Source organism: Battus philenor, unplaced genomic scaffold (genome assembly GCF_028537555.1).
Source record: "Battus philenor isolate CCGP_79_NKW_IND1 unplaced genomic scaffold, ilBatPhil1.0.hap1 SCAF_6, whole genome shotgun sequence".
NCBI classification, from domain to species: Eukaryota; Metazoa; Arthropoda; class Insecta; order Lepidoptera; family Papilionidae; genus Battus; species Battus philenor.
In genome coordinates, this window is record NW_027181726.1 from 4,088,575 (window position 1) to 4,108,335 (window position 19,761).

At 32.9% G+C, this 19,761-nt stretch overlaps 1 protein-coding gene across 1 annotated transcript; it reads right to left on the bottom strand.

Moving 5' to 3' along the window:
- Positions 1-326: 326 nt before the first annotated feature.
- LOC137930700 (ubiquitin-protein ligase E3B) lies at positions 327-19,178 on the bottom strand. Its single transcript, XM_068774051.1, has 19 exons — positions 18,773-19,178; positions 17,618-17,860; positions 17,055-17,307; positions 16,464-16,652; positions 15,874-16,065; positions 14,958-15,283; positions 14,330-14,454; positions 13,707-13,878; positions 12,432-12,550; positions 11,384-11,556; positions 10,996-11,076; positions 9,815-10,019; positions 9,152-9,315; positions 7,731-7,877; positions 6,680-6,795; positions 5,033-5,162; positions 4,458-4,622; positions 3,313-3,424; positions 327-2,538 (listed from the first exon to the last, which is right to left on the bottom strand). Exons 1-19 carry the CDS (start codon positions 18,931-18,933, stop codon positions 2,366-2,368), a joined length of 3,246 nt encoding a protein of 1,081 aa, XP_068630152.1. The 5' UTR covers positions 18,934-19,178; the 3' UTR covers positions 327-2,365.
- Between the last annotated feature and the right edge of the window lie 583 nt (positions 19,179-19,761).

Sequence of the window (19,761 nt, forward strand, 5' to 3'; positions counted from 1 at the left end):
TTTACTGTAAAAAGTTGATAATGAAATATTTTTTCTTAGATACCGATATTTTGTAACGTTAAATATTCTTCATTAATAAATACTGTGAAACCATCAACGTTCTTAGCTTCACAAGAATAGAAATAGAGCGCTGAAGGATCTATCGGAAGCCGAAGACTAATTTATTTCACCGACAACCAATTTGGTTATTTTTGATAATAACTAATGATCATTTAATACGTATGAATAGGCAACAAGACCATAATAAAAAAATAATATCAATGAAGGTTCAAAGAAGTGTGAAATAAAACTACTTTTAATAAATATCAATTATTTTATCACAGAGAATCACATTGTGTTATACAACATATTTATGTGGTTAGTATAAAATATTCCTTACAATATGACATAGATAATTGTATAATATATAATATTAAATACTTAAATTACCGCTGGAAACATTGCTACAAAATACTATCTTTTATCTATGGGTGTCATTAAATTAAAAAGTCTAAAAAGAAATTGCACTAAAAAAATAACATTTAGGTATCTTTTACATTGCAAATTCCCAAAATAGATTTCCTAAACGAATCAGTATAATGTTTCTTTTACGTAAATAAATGATTTATTACAAGTATATTTTTTAATAATAGTTTTTCATAAACATTACGATTTTATTTAAATTTTGAAATTCTTAAAAGTTGTGAATATGAAATAAATTATTACCGTTCAAATATAAAATGGTATAACAGATACTGGCAAATTAAATTAAAAGGTATTGTTATATTTACAAAAAATATTACAATGAAATTTACTATATGGCATTGGCGAACACTAACATAAAATTTATTTTATTTTTCTACATGATGTTTGCAAGTTTGAGTGTACATAAACAATATCCGAAATTTATCCAATAAACGCACACATTAGTTTCCTTAAATCTAATCCGAATACATACCCACACTGATTAAACTACTTGTAGCTAAAATTTATTCTGTACATAAAAGGAGAGATGGTTTTATAAATTCAAGACACATATCTAATACATTATTGTCTATTTACATTATATATTTGTATTGGACTGTTTTCCTTTAGAATTTAGTTTTATTTACAAGTAATGAAAATTCAATTCGATTCTAAATACAGGTAGCCCTTATATAACACGGCATCCCATTGCAGTTTCACTATAATACGATTCGTAAATTGCGCGAGCCCTCCTACAACACGGTAACCACGGTTTCGCTATAACACGATGGGATAACTGCAAAAACCGTTGTGCAATGTATTTCTACAGCTACAGCGAGGCTCGCTGTCTTAACAACAATGTCTTTGCTAGTTGGCAGTCTCCGTCGAGCGTTGCAAAAAATTTTATCTGATTTTTTTTACTTTGTGTTGGATATATATTTATATTGAAATAAAACTTGTTTATGTCGCATCAAAAAAATATTTGTTTTTTTTAAACGTTTGTACCGTAACTCTCGTTTTTGATCTATCTCTAGTTCTCACACAACACGTCATTTTCTGGGTACCTAACTACCGTGTTATAGGAGGGTTATCTGTATTGCCTTTCCTGTTTGCAAAGTATTTAACATATAACTTTAGTTAGATTCAAATTTAAAAGCACGAAGTATATATAGATGTAGACAACTTTTTAAAAAATTGTAATGATTATTAATTAATTGTATATGCAATATTTTTAAAAGAATCACTGTGTTAATTTTGAAATATATTGTATTTTTTTTATTTCCTAGGTGACTTCTGTTGACGTCTTTAAGAAACAATGTATGTAATAGATTTTTTTAGTAAAAGTATACAATAATTAATTATAAGAATCTCGAAAACTGTACGATTTTTGAAGAACCATTAAAATATTTCGTAACTGTGTTAAAAATCTTTAAAATGCTGCATAATTTAACCAACAATGTAGTTTGATTACTTTTTTTTTAATGTTACACTCTTATCCATCTGCTTTGCACTTTATTTGGTGTCTTTGGTTTTAATTCGGGTATTATCAGCCTCTCTTAGCTTGCGATAAATTGTACAAAATTTTCCTGCTAGGTACACTTTAGAAATGTTTTTTGTGTGAGACATCATTCCGAACTACGACTATAAATAAGTTGATAGAAATGATGATAGTTAATAGGGTATGTGATTGGTTAATCTTAGTATTGTTTTGTATATCCAACTTGCATATGAAAAGGGTATTTATGTGGTTTATATTGTTGATCTTACTTGTTACCGGTAACAGAATCATTTACATTTAATAAGTAATTCGGTAGTCACATCTCCAAATACCACGTTTCATTTTAGTTATTTTGTCAAGTGCCTTTATATTTACAGTCGTAGAATAGAATTTTGTACATAAAATGTAAGAGGATGTCATAAACTAAGAGAGTTCAAAGCCGGTGTTGCTATTAACTGCGTAACGTAGTTTGTCGCGAAGGGTGCTTCGCTTCTGATAATTGGGCAGCTTCAACAGGTTAAAGCAAGTGGACGACGTTGGAAGACGGTTCAACGGGTCCTTCTTCCTGATCGTGAAGAAACCTCTGATCACACTACCTGTAACAATATTTATTAAATATTAAATATCCATTTATAAGACTAAAAATTTTACCACCAATGGGTCTTATTGAAATCTTTGGACGCTATGCTGCAGTATCCTATGACTAAAAGATAACGTAAAAGTTCTATCGAAGATCTTTCCTGTAATAGTAGCGTAATAGGAGTCAAAACAGTGAACAATAGACAAGCCACAAGTGCCGACAAACTAGAGGCAATGTCTAGTATAAGCAACCGGCTTAACAATACCCTGTTCCAGCTATCGCAACCATGACTGTCGGTTGGATCTTAACTAAGTCAGTCCTTTTTAGAAACATCTGTTTCTTTGGATGTTATGGACCGTCTTCTGTTCAGGGCATGTCTAAAAGAGGATAAGACTACTGCTTTGGTGTACAGGGGTAGCACCCATCTCGTACCTCCGTGATACCACTCTGAGATCACCAACAAAAAGGGTTTGCTGGAATTTCTCGAGGAGATGAGTTGGCTTGAACAAGGCGACGAAAAATGAATAAGAAGTTTATGTTTAATTTATTATTTATTTTAGTTTATTATTTTTTAATCTGTTTATTAAATTTTATGTAACATCATAGATAAATTAAAATTTACTGCAAAAGATGCTTACTTTATTAAATATGATCTAAAATAGTTTTTCAATAATTTTCAAAATTATATGTCTTAAAACGAAAATATTTTCACATTACATCTTTTCTTATTTCTAAAATCCATTTAAAAAAAAATTGAAGTAAAAAATGGTTATTAAAAAAACATAATTACCTATTGTATCACCAGTATCCTCGTCGTCTCCAACTTCTACACAGCGTATAGAGAACGGAGGTTTTAAATGTGCAAATCCGAGCACGGGAGGTTTGGAGCATGATGTTACAAACTGCAAATAAATTAAAAAACAAATGAATCTATTTACAATAAAATACCAAAAAATTTACAATATTTACGTTACTTACAGTTAGTGTACCGTAACATTAACCACCGTCAAAAGTTATTTAACATTGTTTGTTTATTAGAGTTAATTTACTATTCACAAGCCTAAAATTTATATTATAAATTTTATTGTCCGGTATTAAAATTTAATATAAAATAGAAAAAAATCTAATTTTGACCTGAATCACTAATAACCATATTAGTTGTCCAGTTTTAATGTTAGTTCACATCATTATAAAACCACATACAGATATTAATTACTTTGTTAATAATACTAAATCATACATATTTCATAAGTAACTTATTGAAGCAGCATCCATAATTTTCTAGAATATTTAGCCAAATATACATCTGATAAAAAACGACAAGTGCGGCATAAGACGTCTGCCCACATCGTGAATATACGGCCTTTTATGGTCGTTAGAAGACATACAGACCGCTTTTAAACAGTCCCGTCACAAATGTTCAGTGGAATCTACGTCTTGAATCATGTGATAATGGTGATAATCATCATGTCAGATGATACGTCCACTGCAAGATATAGATATACTCATGAAATCACAGCGATTACCGGTCATGCGCTACCCATGACCTCTAAGTAGGGGTATATTCACGCCGCGTCTACCGGCTCATGGTTGAGAACTTTTTGACCCCAAAAATCGTCTATTGCACGGGCAATGTATCCTGTCTACGGGCACTTAAGACAAACAATTCTTTGAACTACGTCTGTGACTTTGATGAGTCATTTGGCGGTGGCTGTTGTGTGATTCGCATTGTTTGCCGCATACGCATTTATCTCTGGCGGGCGGTGCACTTTGTTGCACGACTACCACTGCATGTGCGAAAGTGGCTAAATATTGGTCATTTTCTTACTTGTGACTTTGGTACTTCTACGGACCTTTTCTGATTCTTGGTAATTTTTATTGAATTTTTGAATAACTACTATTTTTTTAATAGTTATGATAGCTTTATTATAATACCTTAAGGAACATCGCGCGCTCGTTCTCTGTGAAGTCTCGCTGAAGTACGTCCCACAGCCAGCAGACGACGCGGTGCGAATCGTGGAAGCCGCCGTAGTACTGCGTGTGGCGGCGAAGATCGCGCAGGTCTAACGGCACGTTGTCTCCACTGATCAGCCGCTGCAACTGTTAATAGAAATAGTCATTAACAATAATTAACGCCATGTGTGTAGCCCCCTTTCCCCTCCCATAGATGGACCGAGGACATGGCTCAGGTCCAGCTATCATGGCGATCTTTAGAGGAGGCCTATACCTTGTAGTGGACTCCTATTGAAGAATATGATCAGCTTTGTTCATGACCATCATCAGATGATGAATATATTTCAGCGACGGTTATTTAATTCTTAATAATATATAAAAATTATGTAACATTGTGAACCATATTTATGAATAGAGATTTTAGAGATTAGTTATTGAATAGAGGTCTAAGCTGAGCACGTTCAGCTCTCTAACACCTCAAACCATATGAAACTGTAAATGCCAAGAGCCAAAAAGCTCTTATAAATTATTAAAAATTGGAACTTATGAAAATGTACCTCTGGAGTTGAAAACAGCGACAGCCATTCTGGATTTATTATTGTTCGGAAGCCTTTAATGAAAGCGTTCGTTTGGTCTTTTATCTGCGTGTGCATTCGGAAGTGCGCCATCATGTGGATGTAGTTTATTCTGTTAGAAAGAGATAAGAACGTAAATAATAAAATAAATTACAAAAATGCTTTGTCATTCATATCACATAATAAAATCATAATTTTCTTTTAGTTTTTGTTTTACATAATTTTTAGATTCTCCAGGCTTTGGTCAATATAATTTTTATTAATTTTAGAACATTTCTGACAGAGAAACCAACATTTGGTTCATACATTTTAGACCTACATAACCCAAATAAATAATTAATAATAATAAATATTTTTGTCAATGACATCCATTTAAAGCATTTAAAATTTCTATTTCTATATCCCTATAATAGTTATTTGTAAATTCGCATCATAGATTTCCCGCAAATTATTTCAGCATATATTTAATAAAATAAATTGTATTATCTCAGAATATTGTAAAAAATGTCAATGATTCCATAAATTTATAAATCGAGTACTTAGCCTTCAGAATAAATATGTTTACTATGTACACTAAAAGACAAATTAGATGCAAAAAGTAAAGCAAACGCAAATATTGAGTTAAAAAAAGCAGGTTAGAACATACATATTAGGAGGACCGGAAAGTAATGTTGTTTCGCATGTCAATATTTGATAGTCATTTGGTAGGTCATTATGTACTCGAAAGACGTTGTATACTAGATGACAAAAGGTTGTTGATAACGAAGGTGCATATATTGTTGATTAGAAATAAAAACTTGATAAAAATGTAGTCAGCAGTGTGAATTTAACTTAAGAAAGTGATGTTACTATCCAGTCCTTCGAAAATATCTAAGAACCAACCATATGTATCAATGTTTCCGTATATTTATAAATTGACATTGGAGCTTTACGGTTTTACGGTCTTTACGGTTAAATACGACATTCAAAACTTTTTTACAACGTTATTGTTGTTCAAAATAAAAATAGCTTTATCATACCAATTCACTACAATAATTTATAATCGTCTGAATAAAAAGTTTAAGTTAGTTCATAACATGCCACTTATAAGAAGAAACTCAGTTGGGTTTGGAATTTTTTATGGTGTTAGAAGTTTTATTTTTATTAAATATAGCATTTTTATCATTTAAACATACTCTAAAATAGAGTAATATGTTCTTTGATTGGCTCTATAGAACCAGCATGTCATCGCAAAGTAAATATCTTACTTATTATAAATAAATAAAATAATTAATGATTGCAGTTCCAAATTCAAAAAGTGAGATTCGGTAATGAATTTTGAAATTTTGAATTAGAATTCCACATACACGTTAATATGAGATTTGTCACACAAGATTCAGAAACTCGAAACTATTTAGATGACAAATGACTGCAGACGGTAAATTTATTCATTTAAAAAGCAGTATGAATAGTCATCAGAACGGTCTATTTATAGGCCTATTCTTAATACTAAAAATCAGCAGGAAAATGCCCACAGGTGGATATTGGTCTACCACTAGAAATCTATAGGTGAGGTCAAAGAAATTTTTAAGTATTGCCATATCTTATTACTATTGTCAATATAAATAAATTGTATAACTTATTGCTTACTTATTTTCATTCGTAACTGGTATGGCCTTTCCGCCCGGCACTAGCTCGTGAGTTACAATTTCGCCAAGCCTCTCTTCGTCAACAGAGAATGTTAGCTCTAAAGAAGATATATCACCCTGAAAAAATAATACTATTATAATAAAATTAAATTGTTTTAATAAATCGAATTGCATCACTACTACTATGCACTTCAATAATAGTAACTGATGGTGTTGTCCTTTAAAGATAAAGATAAAATACATTTATTCAACATTGAAAGTTTCATTGAAGACTCTTCTATTTTTTTTAACTCTACTCTGCTTCGCAGGATGTTAGTTATGGAGAAGAAGCGGGTAGAAACTCGACAACATCAAATCTTATAAAAAGTTTAATATTAATTACAGATTTATGTAAATACACTTTATTTCTGATATACCCTAAATGAATACAAAATAATCAAGCAATATGATTGCCAAAGATTCTTGTCATTTTAATATTTGTTAGTCCAATAATGTTTTGCAGAATTACATGAAAAAAATCAGTATCTGTTTATTACATATGAATTAGATGTTTAGCAGTCGCAATTTCCGCATAGCTTTCAAAAGAGAATCGTACCAGTAGAAAGTATTGTAATGTAAATTTTAAAGTAGAGAGATATGATCTTGTTTTTTTATTGTTTCAATGGTCTAGGCCCTGTTTTTTAACCGTTTTAGTGTCCTGTTTGTTATTGTTTTAGTGGTTTTCTTTTTTACTTCCTCGTGTCATTTTCTTTTTATTGTTAAAGAGCTCTTTTTTTCATAGTTTTAGTGGTATTTTTAATCATTCCAGTGGTCTTGATTTTTAATTTTTTTATCGTATTAATGGTCTCGTTTTTTATTTCGTTTCATGGTAAGACCATGAAATATATCATATTTTCTTATCGTCTCAGTGGTTTCTATCACATCTTTTATTTTATTTTTTTACTTTACCCTAATAATATCCAGTTTTTAACAATACCGATTATGCGATCATTTTCTCGTCTTTAGTCAATATTGCCAACCTCAGGTTTTATCTCTCTTTTACTGGAACTAACCTGGAAGTGTTTGATGTAGGTAAGGCTGCGGTAGAGATCGCGGTCGAGCGAGGGCAGCTCGTCTATCCAGCTGTACAATGCCTGCTGAGTCTGTCCCAACACTTGGCTTAGGAAGAATGACGCGAATGGCACGTCCACTACAATTCCCTGAAAATAATTATTATATTCTAGTTGTTCTTAAGATAATCTATAGTTACAAGACAATAAACTTTCCGTCATTAAAACAAAACGATCAAGTCATAGTCAAATATTCTTTCTTATCATATAAATTTCAAGTTTATCGAATTGTATTCCTTTTTCCCTCAATATACCTTTAATATGCCTTTTAAATGTGCATTTATACACGATGGTCCAATATTTTTTTACAGAATTTAATTAAAAAATCTCTTTTGATTTTTTACGACTGGATTAGATTTTTTGCAGACGAAGTTTGGGCATAGCTAGTTTTTAAATACACCGTGGACGTCTCTATTGCTTTGAATTTACTTCAAATATTGTAAACGTACAAGTTATCATCTTGAATATATTGTGAGGCTACATTGAAAATATTAATTTCTCAGTTTTCTTAAAGAGATCCACGTTGGTAAGCTGCAAATTGCTCAGATGGCTCTCTTTTGTAAGGTAATATGGAGAATGTGTTTAGCACTAGAAACAATAAAAATATGCTCTCAAATATTGTGCGAATGATCATTTAATAAAGTTAAGAAGTTTATTAAACGTAGATTAAAAAAATTGCAACATATCTTGTCAAAGATCAGTATAAAAAACATGTTTGATGATATAATATCAAAAGTAGGACATGACTGGATCTTCATTATCGTATCATGTCATCTGATAGACTCCCGCCGCAAGGAATAGGCCCCTCCCCCTAAGATACCTCTTTTTTTATCTTTCTTTCTACTCATGATGACTAGACATCTGTATAGCTCTAGGTAAGTGTACACAATCGTATAATAAAAAAGAGAAATTTCATGCAGAATAGTCCGAGTTGAACATATTTTGGACTCTGGAGATACTTTTAGAAATATAATGCATAAATTCTTTTTGTAAATGATTTACTTTTTTACTATAATATCACTGTAAAGGCAATTTTGGCTATAATTTATTTAGCATATAATAAATTGTTTGTGTCTTGTGTTATTGTTATTTAGTGTTTATTTATTCAGTTATTAAAGTTTAAATATATCGTGATTATTTCTAGAGTTGTATACACCTAACATAGGCAAACATATTTATTTTGTACTTTCTTAAATGAAAATAATGTAAACATATAATATGTATTACTGGGTACTTATATAAAATAAATAAGTAAATAAGATGCTTTCAATCTAACATGTATCTAGAACTTAATAATTAATGAGTACTTGGTTCAAGATTTAAATGATTGTTTTTAACATCTAATTAGGAAATTTTTATCTTACCTCGTAAACAGCCTTTCCCAACATCCTGCCTATGAACTCAAAGAGCTGGAGATGATTCTCCTGCAAGCATGAAGTGGGAGACGGATACAGTCTCTCCTCGCTCGTCACACGAAACAAGTTCAGCGACGGGTCGAACACTCGCTTTATCGTCTCCTCTAGGAACTCTGGAATTAAATATTTCTCCCTATTTATTCTAAACAAAGCACTTTTTAACACTAGTATAATTATCAGTTGTTTATTTATATTGTGAATAAAAAAGAAAGGCTACGACCAATATGAGTTATGAGTGATGATTTGCATCTAAAAATGGTTTCTTATCTTTGGCCTCATCAGCAAGCTCACAGTGGCTCAACCGGCCATTAAGGGTTCTATGCTCAAAGTTCGTTACGAGTTCGAATGACAACTGAGATAAGTAGACAAACAAAAGTCATCCAGCGGATTGGGAAGTTGAAGCGACATAGCGGGCAGGCCTTAAGGGTCTGGAGTGGATACCACAGAACGGCAAAGGTATTTAGGTACATTCAGCCACAACTTGACAGACGACATTTCTTTCCGAGCTTAATTGGAAGACATTAAATACAGCCAGCTTCTTGGAAATTGGAAGGCAGCGGAAAAGCTTAGCTCCTTAATCATAACTATTTCTTTTAATAACAAAAACACCACCTTTAAAAACGCCGTCTTGATCGATCCCAGCTTCGTCGAGTCCTTGTTGATTGACAAAGCGCACGCGAACAACAGCTTTCAGCGCACGCGCAGGCAGTGCGGCTAACTGCCTATAGCCATCTTCCACCAAGCGCGCACGTCGCACTGTTACCAGCGTAGATCGCGCGCCGGATACACACGCACGCTCCGTAAGACCTAACACCACCTGGGGACGCAGTACTTGCTAATTGAGTAAACTTTAATACTGTGCATAATTTATGATCCCTCTTTTATTTTGACTTGATTTACACTGCCGACGAATTGGCATTTGCAGATTCTGAACTAGACGGGTGGCTCGAAGGGCGGTCAGCATAACTGTAAACTTCTTTTAGGTAATTGAAGTTTAGGGACTCCATGGGAGCTGATGAAAAAGAGCATGCACCATGCGAGCATTGATGATACTCTTTCCAGTGCCACCTACATCGCGGTAGTGGATTCGGTAGCACTTGTTTTCTAATGATCATCTACGATCACGCTGGTTTTCTTTATGTTTCATATGTGGCAGAAACTTGAATTTTAAGAACAAATGACTTATTACTCGTCTAGGCGTTTAAAATGAGGTGCACAAGGCTAATATAACCAATTTTATAGACTGCTACATTGCGCATCGATCTATACTGATGAACTTTGAGTATCCCTTCGCCCTTCCTTTACGGCCATACCGTCAAGATAGACGGTTAAAACTGAGTTTTTTTTTGGTTTCTGTAGATGGACGGCGACCACGAAGCTCCAGCGCTGATCCGATAAGGTTTGAATCACGCTCGAAATCACATTAGCCATAGCCTTATATACATCGTCGAAAACAGGCATAGATGTCCTGATATAGTGCGCGACAAACTTTTTAAGAGTCAAAACCACGCAAGAAAGATACCGCTGCCCAAGTGGCATTTGCCGATTCCGCTGGTCCAAACGAGCAGGGCGCAAAGGGCGATCAGCCCACATACTCTTTTAAGGTAGCATCTCTCGTGGCCTCGCTTTGAGAATACCGCTCGGACTGCTCCATACTACACCAGATTGAACTTTAATTATAGTGCTACCGTTGTACCGCACCATAAGGGTGGTGAAGTGGGGGCAGAAGAAAAAAACATTAAGAACAACATTTTTGCCAGCAAAAGAGCTTTCAATAGAATAAAAAAGCTTACTTTCTCATCTGCCACTGACCGCCTGAACAATCTGACCCGTTCACTGTGAGCAATCATATGCGGTGTCTTCTGGACTAACACCTGGAAACAAATATAAGGTTAAAAATTGTTTAAATTAAAATTTACCACGAAACTAATGCTATCATCATCATCATCATGTCAGCCAGTAGACGCCCTTTGAAAGGCATAGGCCTCCCTCAAAGATCGCCACGATGACCGGTCTTGCACTGCCCACATTCAGCGACAGACTATGTCATCGGTCCACCTAGCGGAGGGCGTATCTACTCCGCGTATCTGGACGTCATTATTACACTTTAATTATTATAAAACAAATTATTCAAATATCAGAAATTAAAAATCAATCGATATTGTGTGAAGTACAGCGAACCTGCTGAGGTTTTTTTCCTTTCTCAAGGTCGGCCATGAACTGGGAGTCGCGTATGTCGCGCACCAGCCAATGGTTCTGCGGAGTGTAGGTGCGCCGGCAGTCGCGCCGGTACAGCACCAGCAACAACGTGTGCAGCGCCACGAACAGCGCATTGCTGCTTATCGTCTTCAAATCTGCAATGCGTCATTGTAACTTCAGGGAGACTTGAAAGAATCTGACCAGATCAATCTACACAACTTTGGAAGCTCCAGAAATTAACTGATGGTTGCTCTTAGCTGGAGTAAATCCTTTAACTGGTTATTGAGATTACGCTGCCATAAGTCACGTCTCTACTCCACCGCATTTACTAATCCATAGAACATCTTCATCCCGGCTGTCCAATTTTAGGGTAAATAACTTTCCCAGGGAACAGTAAAATGAATTATGACTATATATTTGAATGTTATTAAAAATACGAATAAATTCGGTCTAGAAGACATCACTTTTACATTCTCTAATTATAAATAAATACAAATCAAGAAGTAATTTTATTTGTTATGTACATATGATTTGATTATTGAAGTTATTTTTTATATTCCGTCGAGGACTATAAATGCTTGCTGGGTTTACGTTGAAGTTAATGCTGTTAGTCCGGGGGCTTTTATAGCTTCATCCGAGCTGACTTCACGGAGCGGAAGGGTCCGTGAACTTTAAAATAAAACAGCAGCTGGACGACGACAGACGACAGACGCATTCCAGTTGTACGATGACGTTCGCACGTCGTAAAGCGGTCTACCCAATTAGAGCTGTGTAGTGTTGATGTTGTATATGCGGCTTGGGACGGCAGCGTGGACCACCAAGGATGGATCCGAATCCAACCTCGGTTCGCTCAAGATGTTCGCTGTTAGGAAGCGGGCGGCCACCCACCATAAATGGTCAAACCAGGTTGTAACCACAATATTACATAAAAATTATGCCCCAAAAAACATGTTATTTAAGGATTAAAAAGAAAATTATTTCTTCACTTCCTTTTTTTTGTGGAAAAGTATAATTATGTTAACTTACTCACCGAATAACTGTCCCATGATGGATTTGTAAACGAACATGTTCAAGAACTGTGACATTGTAACAAAATCCTGAAGTTTAAAGGGGTTTTGTTGTTCGTACATTTCCATGTCATCCAAAATTCTGGAACAATATTCAATCATTTATGATAACATAATCGTTGCTACAAAACGCATCACTCACACATAGACATTTTGACATTTCTCGTTTATACGTCATTCACACACACATTGACACTTCACCTCATCTTTTCTCTGTTAGAACGTTTGCTTACATTCTGTATTTTATATATTATTTATAAGGCGATCCTTCTTTCTGACAATAACTAGTCAATAGCGGTATTGTGACTGTTATTTCATCAAACATTGGAGTACAGAATAAACGGGAGATTTCATATTATATTATTTCATAGACCCATATTACCTCCAAAACATACATTGTATTATTTCTGGTAATTTATTATAAGCGAGAAACTGTTTTTTCTTTGGTATACTAAATTGCATTGTGATTTTAAATTGCTATAAAAAATGTATCACTGAAAATTTCTTATTTAATTGGTTTATAAAGTTCTATTACAAAGCTTTTAGGTGTAATTTTACCGACCCTATCCCTTCCTTTAAATTGTATTATTTAATACAAGATTATATTTTGTTTTAGTGAACTTTATATCATTGTACTTTAAACAATGTTTTGTTCATATATTATAAATGTTTAACTATTAGTAGTAACATTACTAAACTTTATGAAACTAAATACCACAGTGTAAGTTACATGTAATGTCGTCACAAAAGACCGCGCTTAAAGTAACGCCACCGCGATAGGAGACCGCGTTGCTAAACATCATGACAACGTTCCAATCCACACGCCACACTGCTGCAGGCACTCTTCATAATCAACCCGCGGGTGTTTAAATACCCATGTAATTATGTCAATACATTTGTATGGCATGCGCTTTAAACAATATTGTTTGTGTCAAAATATAAAACTAGGTAATAACAATGTGATAAATAATTTGTGATACTTTGGGTATGGAGAAGAAGGATGAAAGGCGATGGTTGAATAACAATAATGCTTCGGGAGTGAAAGATTTTATGATGGATGAAAGAAAGAAATAGCAAAATAGATACTGTGAATATTTAAAAAAATATATGAAAAAAAACCCTCACCGAACAGGGAGATATAAAAAACAAAAGTGTTTTATTTGAGTTGAACTTTGACTTAAAAATGTATACTTGTAATTATTATTTTTCGTTTAGTGCTATTAATAAAGTATACTTACGTGACATAATGCGTCATACAGTCAGCGAAGAGTATCAACATCTGAAACTCGGGTGCCGAAGTCTTCGTATTCACAGCAAGGAGATCAAGAAACGACTTCAGCCCGCAATTTGGTCCCAACGTACACAAGAATTGCCAGAGCGAATATAATATTTCATCTTGATTGCAAAGACCTGAAAGATTTATTTAGTTATTGACTTTATCGCATCTATAATGAAACCATAAACATTCATTTTAGATATAAATGGAACCATAAACATTCATTTTAGATATAAATAAAAGCCACCTTCGTATGAGTTTAAAGGTTTATATTTAAAATGATGTCATTGATTCCAGTTCTATCTATGACTACAATTCTGCCCAGTAACAAAAAGTTTCGAACAGTAACATCTTATTTTACTTAAATATATAAGACGATGATACAAAACAGACAAATTGAAGCTTTAAAAAAAATAACCGCATGTAAACACATCCTAGAACTTTTTACAATTGTAAACGCATACAACTATCGTTTGTCCCTTTCATTTGCAATAGTTGCAAAAACGCAATTATAATTTTGTCGAGCAAATAGGGTAGTTGAGAAACATATTGGGAAAATAAATTACTTTTTTACTATAAATATACCAGTAAGTATGTCCAGTTTAACTTGCGTCATTGTTTGCAGCGCCGTGTGGTACATGGAACAAATTAAAGCCGCTTTCGTGCAATCAGGCGATCCTATTTTTCTATAATTTTTGTTGGCATTCGATCTGAAAATAGCATTGAATAATAAAATATCATTGAACATTTAAAAATCTTACTTAAATATCTAAGTGTTAAGTTAACCTCGAATAGTATAAGTACTTATTGGCAATGACTTTTTGTGTTACTTTATTTCAATTTATTTATGTGTATAAAATAATATTATCTTTATACATAAAACATTTTTACCTATGTAAGAACTCATCGCGATATCTTTGGAACCCAACTTAGAAACTTAAAATTTGGTAGAAAAATTCCTAACATCGAGTACAGGTCAGCTAAGAGTTCTATGAATGTGTTACAAGGTAATACAGGTTACGCAAAACCGGCAGAGGAAAGTTATTATATACTAGCTGTCCCCATAAATTGTATTGTGTTTTATAAATAACATTACAGCAATGTGAAATTAATTGCCAGGTACTATACAAAAAATGGACACATTATTAAATGTAGCTTATGCTACAGTAAAATCTAATCTAAATAATTCATTATTGATGTCATTACTTTTTACCTGCTGGTCCTGGCTTCAATAGCTCGTTTTATAAAGGCGGCTGGATTACTACTTTGTATAGGCGTGGATGGTTGTGATGGTCCAGCGCCTTCTTCTCCACTTACACCAGCATCAATCATATCTTTGAGTGGTGTTGCCAAGATTTTTTTCAACAATGGTGCTCCCCACAATAGAGATAGTTGGTTACGGAGATTCCCCATAGTGGGTGGTAAGTAAGCATCAAAACTTTGTGAAAACCAACCAAGTACCGGATGCCAATTGCTAAGGTTTCCTTTCTTGCAGACAACATACTGCAGACATGAGTCTAAAAATCTTGTCACTACCAACTGGACAAAAAAAAGCTTTAAATTTAAAAATATGTAATAATGACTTTTTTCAGAAAATAATAAAATTAATAGGTCAAGCATGCTTTTTTCCCAAAAAAGAATTATAGCGATCCTATTTAGTTACTAATCATCATCATTTTAGTCACAAGAAGTCTTCTGCTGAACACAGGCTCCCCAATATATTGACCACCAGACCTATAGGTAAGACAGATACAGTAATCCTATACTACGGTGCCCGAACTGTAGTCACTCTTAACACTCACTCCAAAACCTTAAGGCCTCAGCGTCTATCTATTCTACGCCCTATAAGGCCTGCCTACTTGTCAACTTGCCAGTCCGAATGAATATATAGGTTACTTTGGTTTGTATACCGAACTCCTGACTTTTGATTTGATCTAATAGAGAAATCTTGAGACTATAACTATAACTCTCTCCGTGGCCCGATAAGCGACTGCCAATGAAGCTCGGAGAAGTGAGCTCAAAAAAACGAGTTTCGCTACGTAATGTATGTTAAAGAGTAATATAAAACAGATTGTTTGGTTTGGTGCAATATGGGACAATATATAATTACTATTCAACAATTAACTCACCACAAAGGTAGGATAATAGGTTTCTGGCTGCGCAAACTCTCTCTCCAAATGTGATAACTGTATCAGGTTTGCCAGTAAACATAAGGCATAATTTCCTTCTAGAGTATTAAAAACAATTCGCATATTTTGGTCTGTACTTAAAAACTCTAAGCATTTATCGAACATGGAATGTGTTTGAAATGCCAAAACAGACTGAAAAAGATTAATAGCAAAATTGTACAAATTATTATTACAAACAAAAACTATAAAGTATAATATTGATTTTAAAATACAGTCAATCTGTATGTGGCTATAATGAGGTAGTTGCTCAGCGTATATGCACCATTATGAGTTATTTTTAGCTATAAAATCATGGGGTGGCTTCTATTAGTTACTTACAGATAAATTACTTGAGGATATTAATATTTTCCTCTACCTGTACAAAAACAATTACTTTTTATAACAAGCTACCATCTCAACTTCTAGTAATTATTTATCTATTATCTATAAACATGACAACTAAAAGTTTGAAGTTTAAGAAATTGCATGAACCCATTCATAAAACAATGATAAATGGAAGGTAAAGTGTTGTTGTTGATTTATGAACTTACCTCTGGTGATATTTGTTGCATGTGGTAAATAAGTGTAGGCACTGACAAAATTTGTATAATGTACATGGTAAGTAGCTTCTCCGAGAACTGGGCAGATATTAGTGGCCGCAAAGATAATGTCACTATAGCAGTAAATGATATATTCTTTAAACTCACTTTCTCACGACACAAACCACGAAGTAGCAGAGACTGTAAAATAAAGAAAGAAAATTTGTTTCAAATATTTCTTAACTGTAACAAATACTTTTGGACAGTTTGGACCTCTCTGGCGCCCACAAACCGAAATGTCATAAGCTGTATGTATGCCAATAAGCAATGAGCACATTTATGATCAAGAAATCATCTTATACATATATACACCAACTTCAAGGCACAAGCCTCCACAAAGGATCACTGAAATGACCAATCTTATGCTGCCTGGATCCATTGACTTCCTGCAACCATAGCTATATTGTCAATCCACTTAGGAGAGACTTAATCCATGCCTCTTATTAAGATTAAGTCTCCTCTTATTAAGATTAAGTCAATGACCTTGGATCTTCTGTGGACTTGCTCATTTCTCATAAAAAAAATGTTTTTAAAGGTACTTACTTTTAATGTCAAATAGTAGCCTTTATGAAACAATGATCCCATAATGTTTGCACACAACTGTGTCATCCCACCTCTAAGTTTGTCAAAGTTTTTAAGTCTCGTAAGTGCCCAGGTGTTGTTCGCCGTAAATGCAATGAGTGTGTGCAGATGAATGAGTATACTTTGCATGTCTACTGGAGATTCAGGTTTCAGATCCTCAAGGTATAAGCAGCATTTGTAAAGAAGAACTTTAATGTGTGCTATCCATCTTAGGCTGCAAATATATTATATTATTTAAATTTATTATTTATTATTATTAAAACACATAATATTACTACTGAATTATTGATAACTGCACATATTTGGTACTTCTTTTTGCTTAAGTGTTACATTTGGTTAATAGCAACTTATAAGTTAAATAATCAATAGTTTAACAGTGATTAACACAGGAACAGATAAAAGCTTTTCAAAATTTCAATAACTTTGACTTTTATAAATGAATTTAATTATATAAATGATATTGTTACAGTAGTATTGATTAGTATGAAATTAAGACAAAATGTAATAGTTAAATAGATATTCACCTGTATTCTTTATTTAAAAACACTCCAACATATGACAGTTTAACTGAATCCGAATGTAAACTTTGCACAATATATTTACAGAGCTTTTCAAATCTTTTTTTATCTCTTTGCTGTCTGAAGATTAGAAATAAGCGGCATGTCACTCTATACACATCCAATGCTGGGATAAGCTCAAGCGTTGGTGTTGGTTCGTCTTGTGAGCCATGTTGGGTAAAATCAGGAAGCAGTTCATCAAATTCTTTTCTGGAAAATTAACAGCATGGATAATAAAAAAAAAGTCCCGTAACATATGTCTTTACATTATAACGAAGTGTACTTTTTAAATTTTTTTTTAAATAAATAAAAAGATATTTCTTCTTTTCATCTCAAGAAATATATAGATATAAACATACCACACTTTCAAAGGGTATTTGAAATTAGGAGAAATCACCATCAAACTTCTATACTTTATATATTTAATATGAGTAAAATAATATATAGACATGTAAATTCTCAATTTATTTTAATATTAGTAACAAGCTCTTATATAACATTGTATCAATTCAACAGTGAAATGTTTGCACAGTGTACACAAATCCAATCACTTTAGACCATACTCCATTTTACTTTATTATCCATTGAACCAAAAAAAATTCAAAAAGATATTTATTTTTTAAAAATATTTGTTCTATCATTTCCGATGAAGTTAAAACTGTTAGCCCTAAGGCTTTTACAGCTTCATCTGAGATGAATAAACTACACTAAATTTAAATCAACTGATTGTAGTTCATTTAAAAAAACTGTATTCAACCATCAAAAAAACTCAGTATGCTCAACAGTCTAACCTCAAACGCAGCAATGAATTGTAAACTTAGCTCTATGAATTAATATTATGGCACACTTTGAGAATTGCTTACAAACCTTATCACATAAGCATTCTGATTTCCTTAAACCGATATATTTAAAGAAAAACTGCCTCATTGCATCTATTTATAAACAACTGAATGATTTCAAAGTATTGAAATTGATCCTTACCAAAAATTTACTTAAACTAATACTGATATAAGCCCCTAGACGCCTAGAAATGGATTTAAAACCCATTTTAATAACAAAAAATAATCGAGTATTTATTATACAATACAGAAACAGGTCGTAAAAAAATTTAAAATGACTTACAAAATTAATCTTTCAAACTTCTGTCTTGCAAGCCATCCTCTGACTATAGCTTGGATTCTAATAGCTGATTGCTCGCGCTTCTTCTCTAAAGCGCGTTCCTCACGGGCTGCTTTTGTTTGCTCAAGGAACGTATCCTTGCTGGTTAATGATTTGGAAAACATAGTAACTTTTTGTTTACACTTCTTACACTGAATACACTTTGTTTCCTTATATTGCTGTCACGATAAAGACTTGATCGTGTACATTGTAGTATACAGGCATTTACGGCTTCACCGACATCATTTTAAAGGTAGAAAGTTAAATGTTAGGTGCTGAAAAAATTTCTATCATTTTTGGGATGTATTTATATAATTAGTTTTTATCAATTTCAAAATGGAATAATTAAGCCGAGAAAGGGAATAAGATAAAGTTTGACATTTTTTTAATGTTGCCATTTATTACTAAATATTTTTTTCCCTACGAATGTTGAATAATAAATACAAAAATTAAATCTGGACTAAAAATAATTGATTTTAAGTTAAGCTTAAAAATAATTTTGCTTTATTAATAAATTTTATGGATTATTTAAATGCAATCAGTAATATTAGACTTAATAATGAATTTTATAGTTGAAGTAAAAATTAAAAAAATCTTTAGTATAAAAACAAAGAGAAATGGAGAGTTACCGCAAATTTTCTTGACATTTGTTAACCGTCAAATTTAATGATTAGAAAGCAAAAATTAATTTAGTGATTATTTAAGTATGATAGTAGTTTTGTATTCTTCCGTGAGATGGCGCTAAATACTTCTACAAGTAACGAATCAAGAATTATTTATTTTAGATCATATGTAGAAAGCAAGTACAAGTTAGTCATATTTACAACCTAATTTTTATTTTAAGTTTAACAAATCACAGATATTACTGGACAAAAATTACACACTACTGTTTGCACTTCGACAAAAATCCCGAACTGAGTGAAAAGCTCTTTGATGCCTTCGAAGATTTCTAA

Excerpts from the sequence above, each read along its gene's own strand:
- LOC137930700 (XM_068774051.1), bottom strand. The coding sequence starts at position 18,933 with ATGTTTTCCAAATCATTAACCAGCAAGGATACGTTCCTTGAGCAAACA. Across the intron at positions 17,308-17,617 it reads TTTTTAAATAAAGAATACAG|CCTAAGATGGATAGCACACA; the intron begins GTGAATATCTAT and ends ATATATTTGCAG. Across the intron at positions 9,316-9,814 it reads TCAAGACGGCGTTTTTAAAG|AGTTCCTAGAGGAGACGATA; the intron begins GTGGTGTTTTTG and ends ATTTAATTCCAG.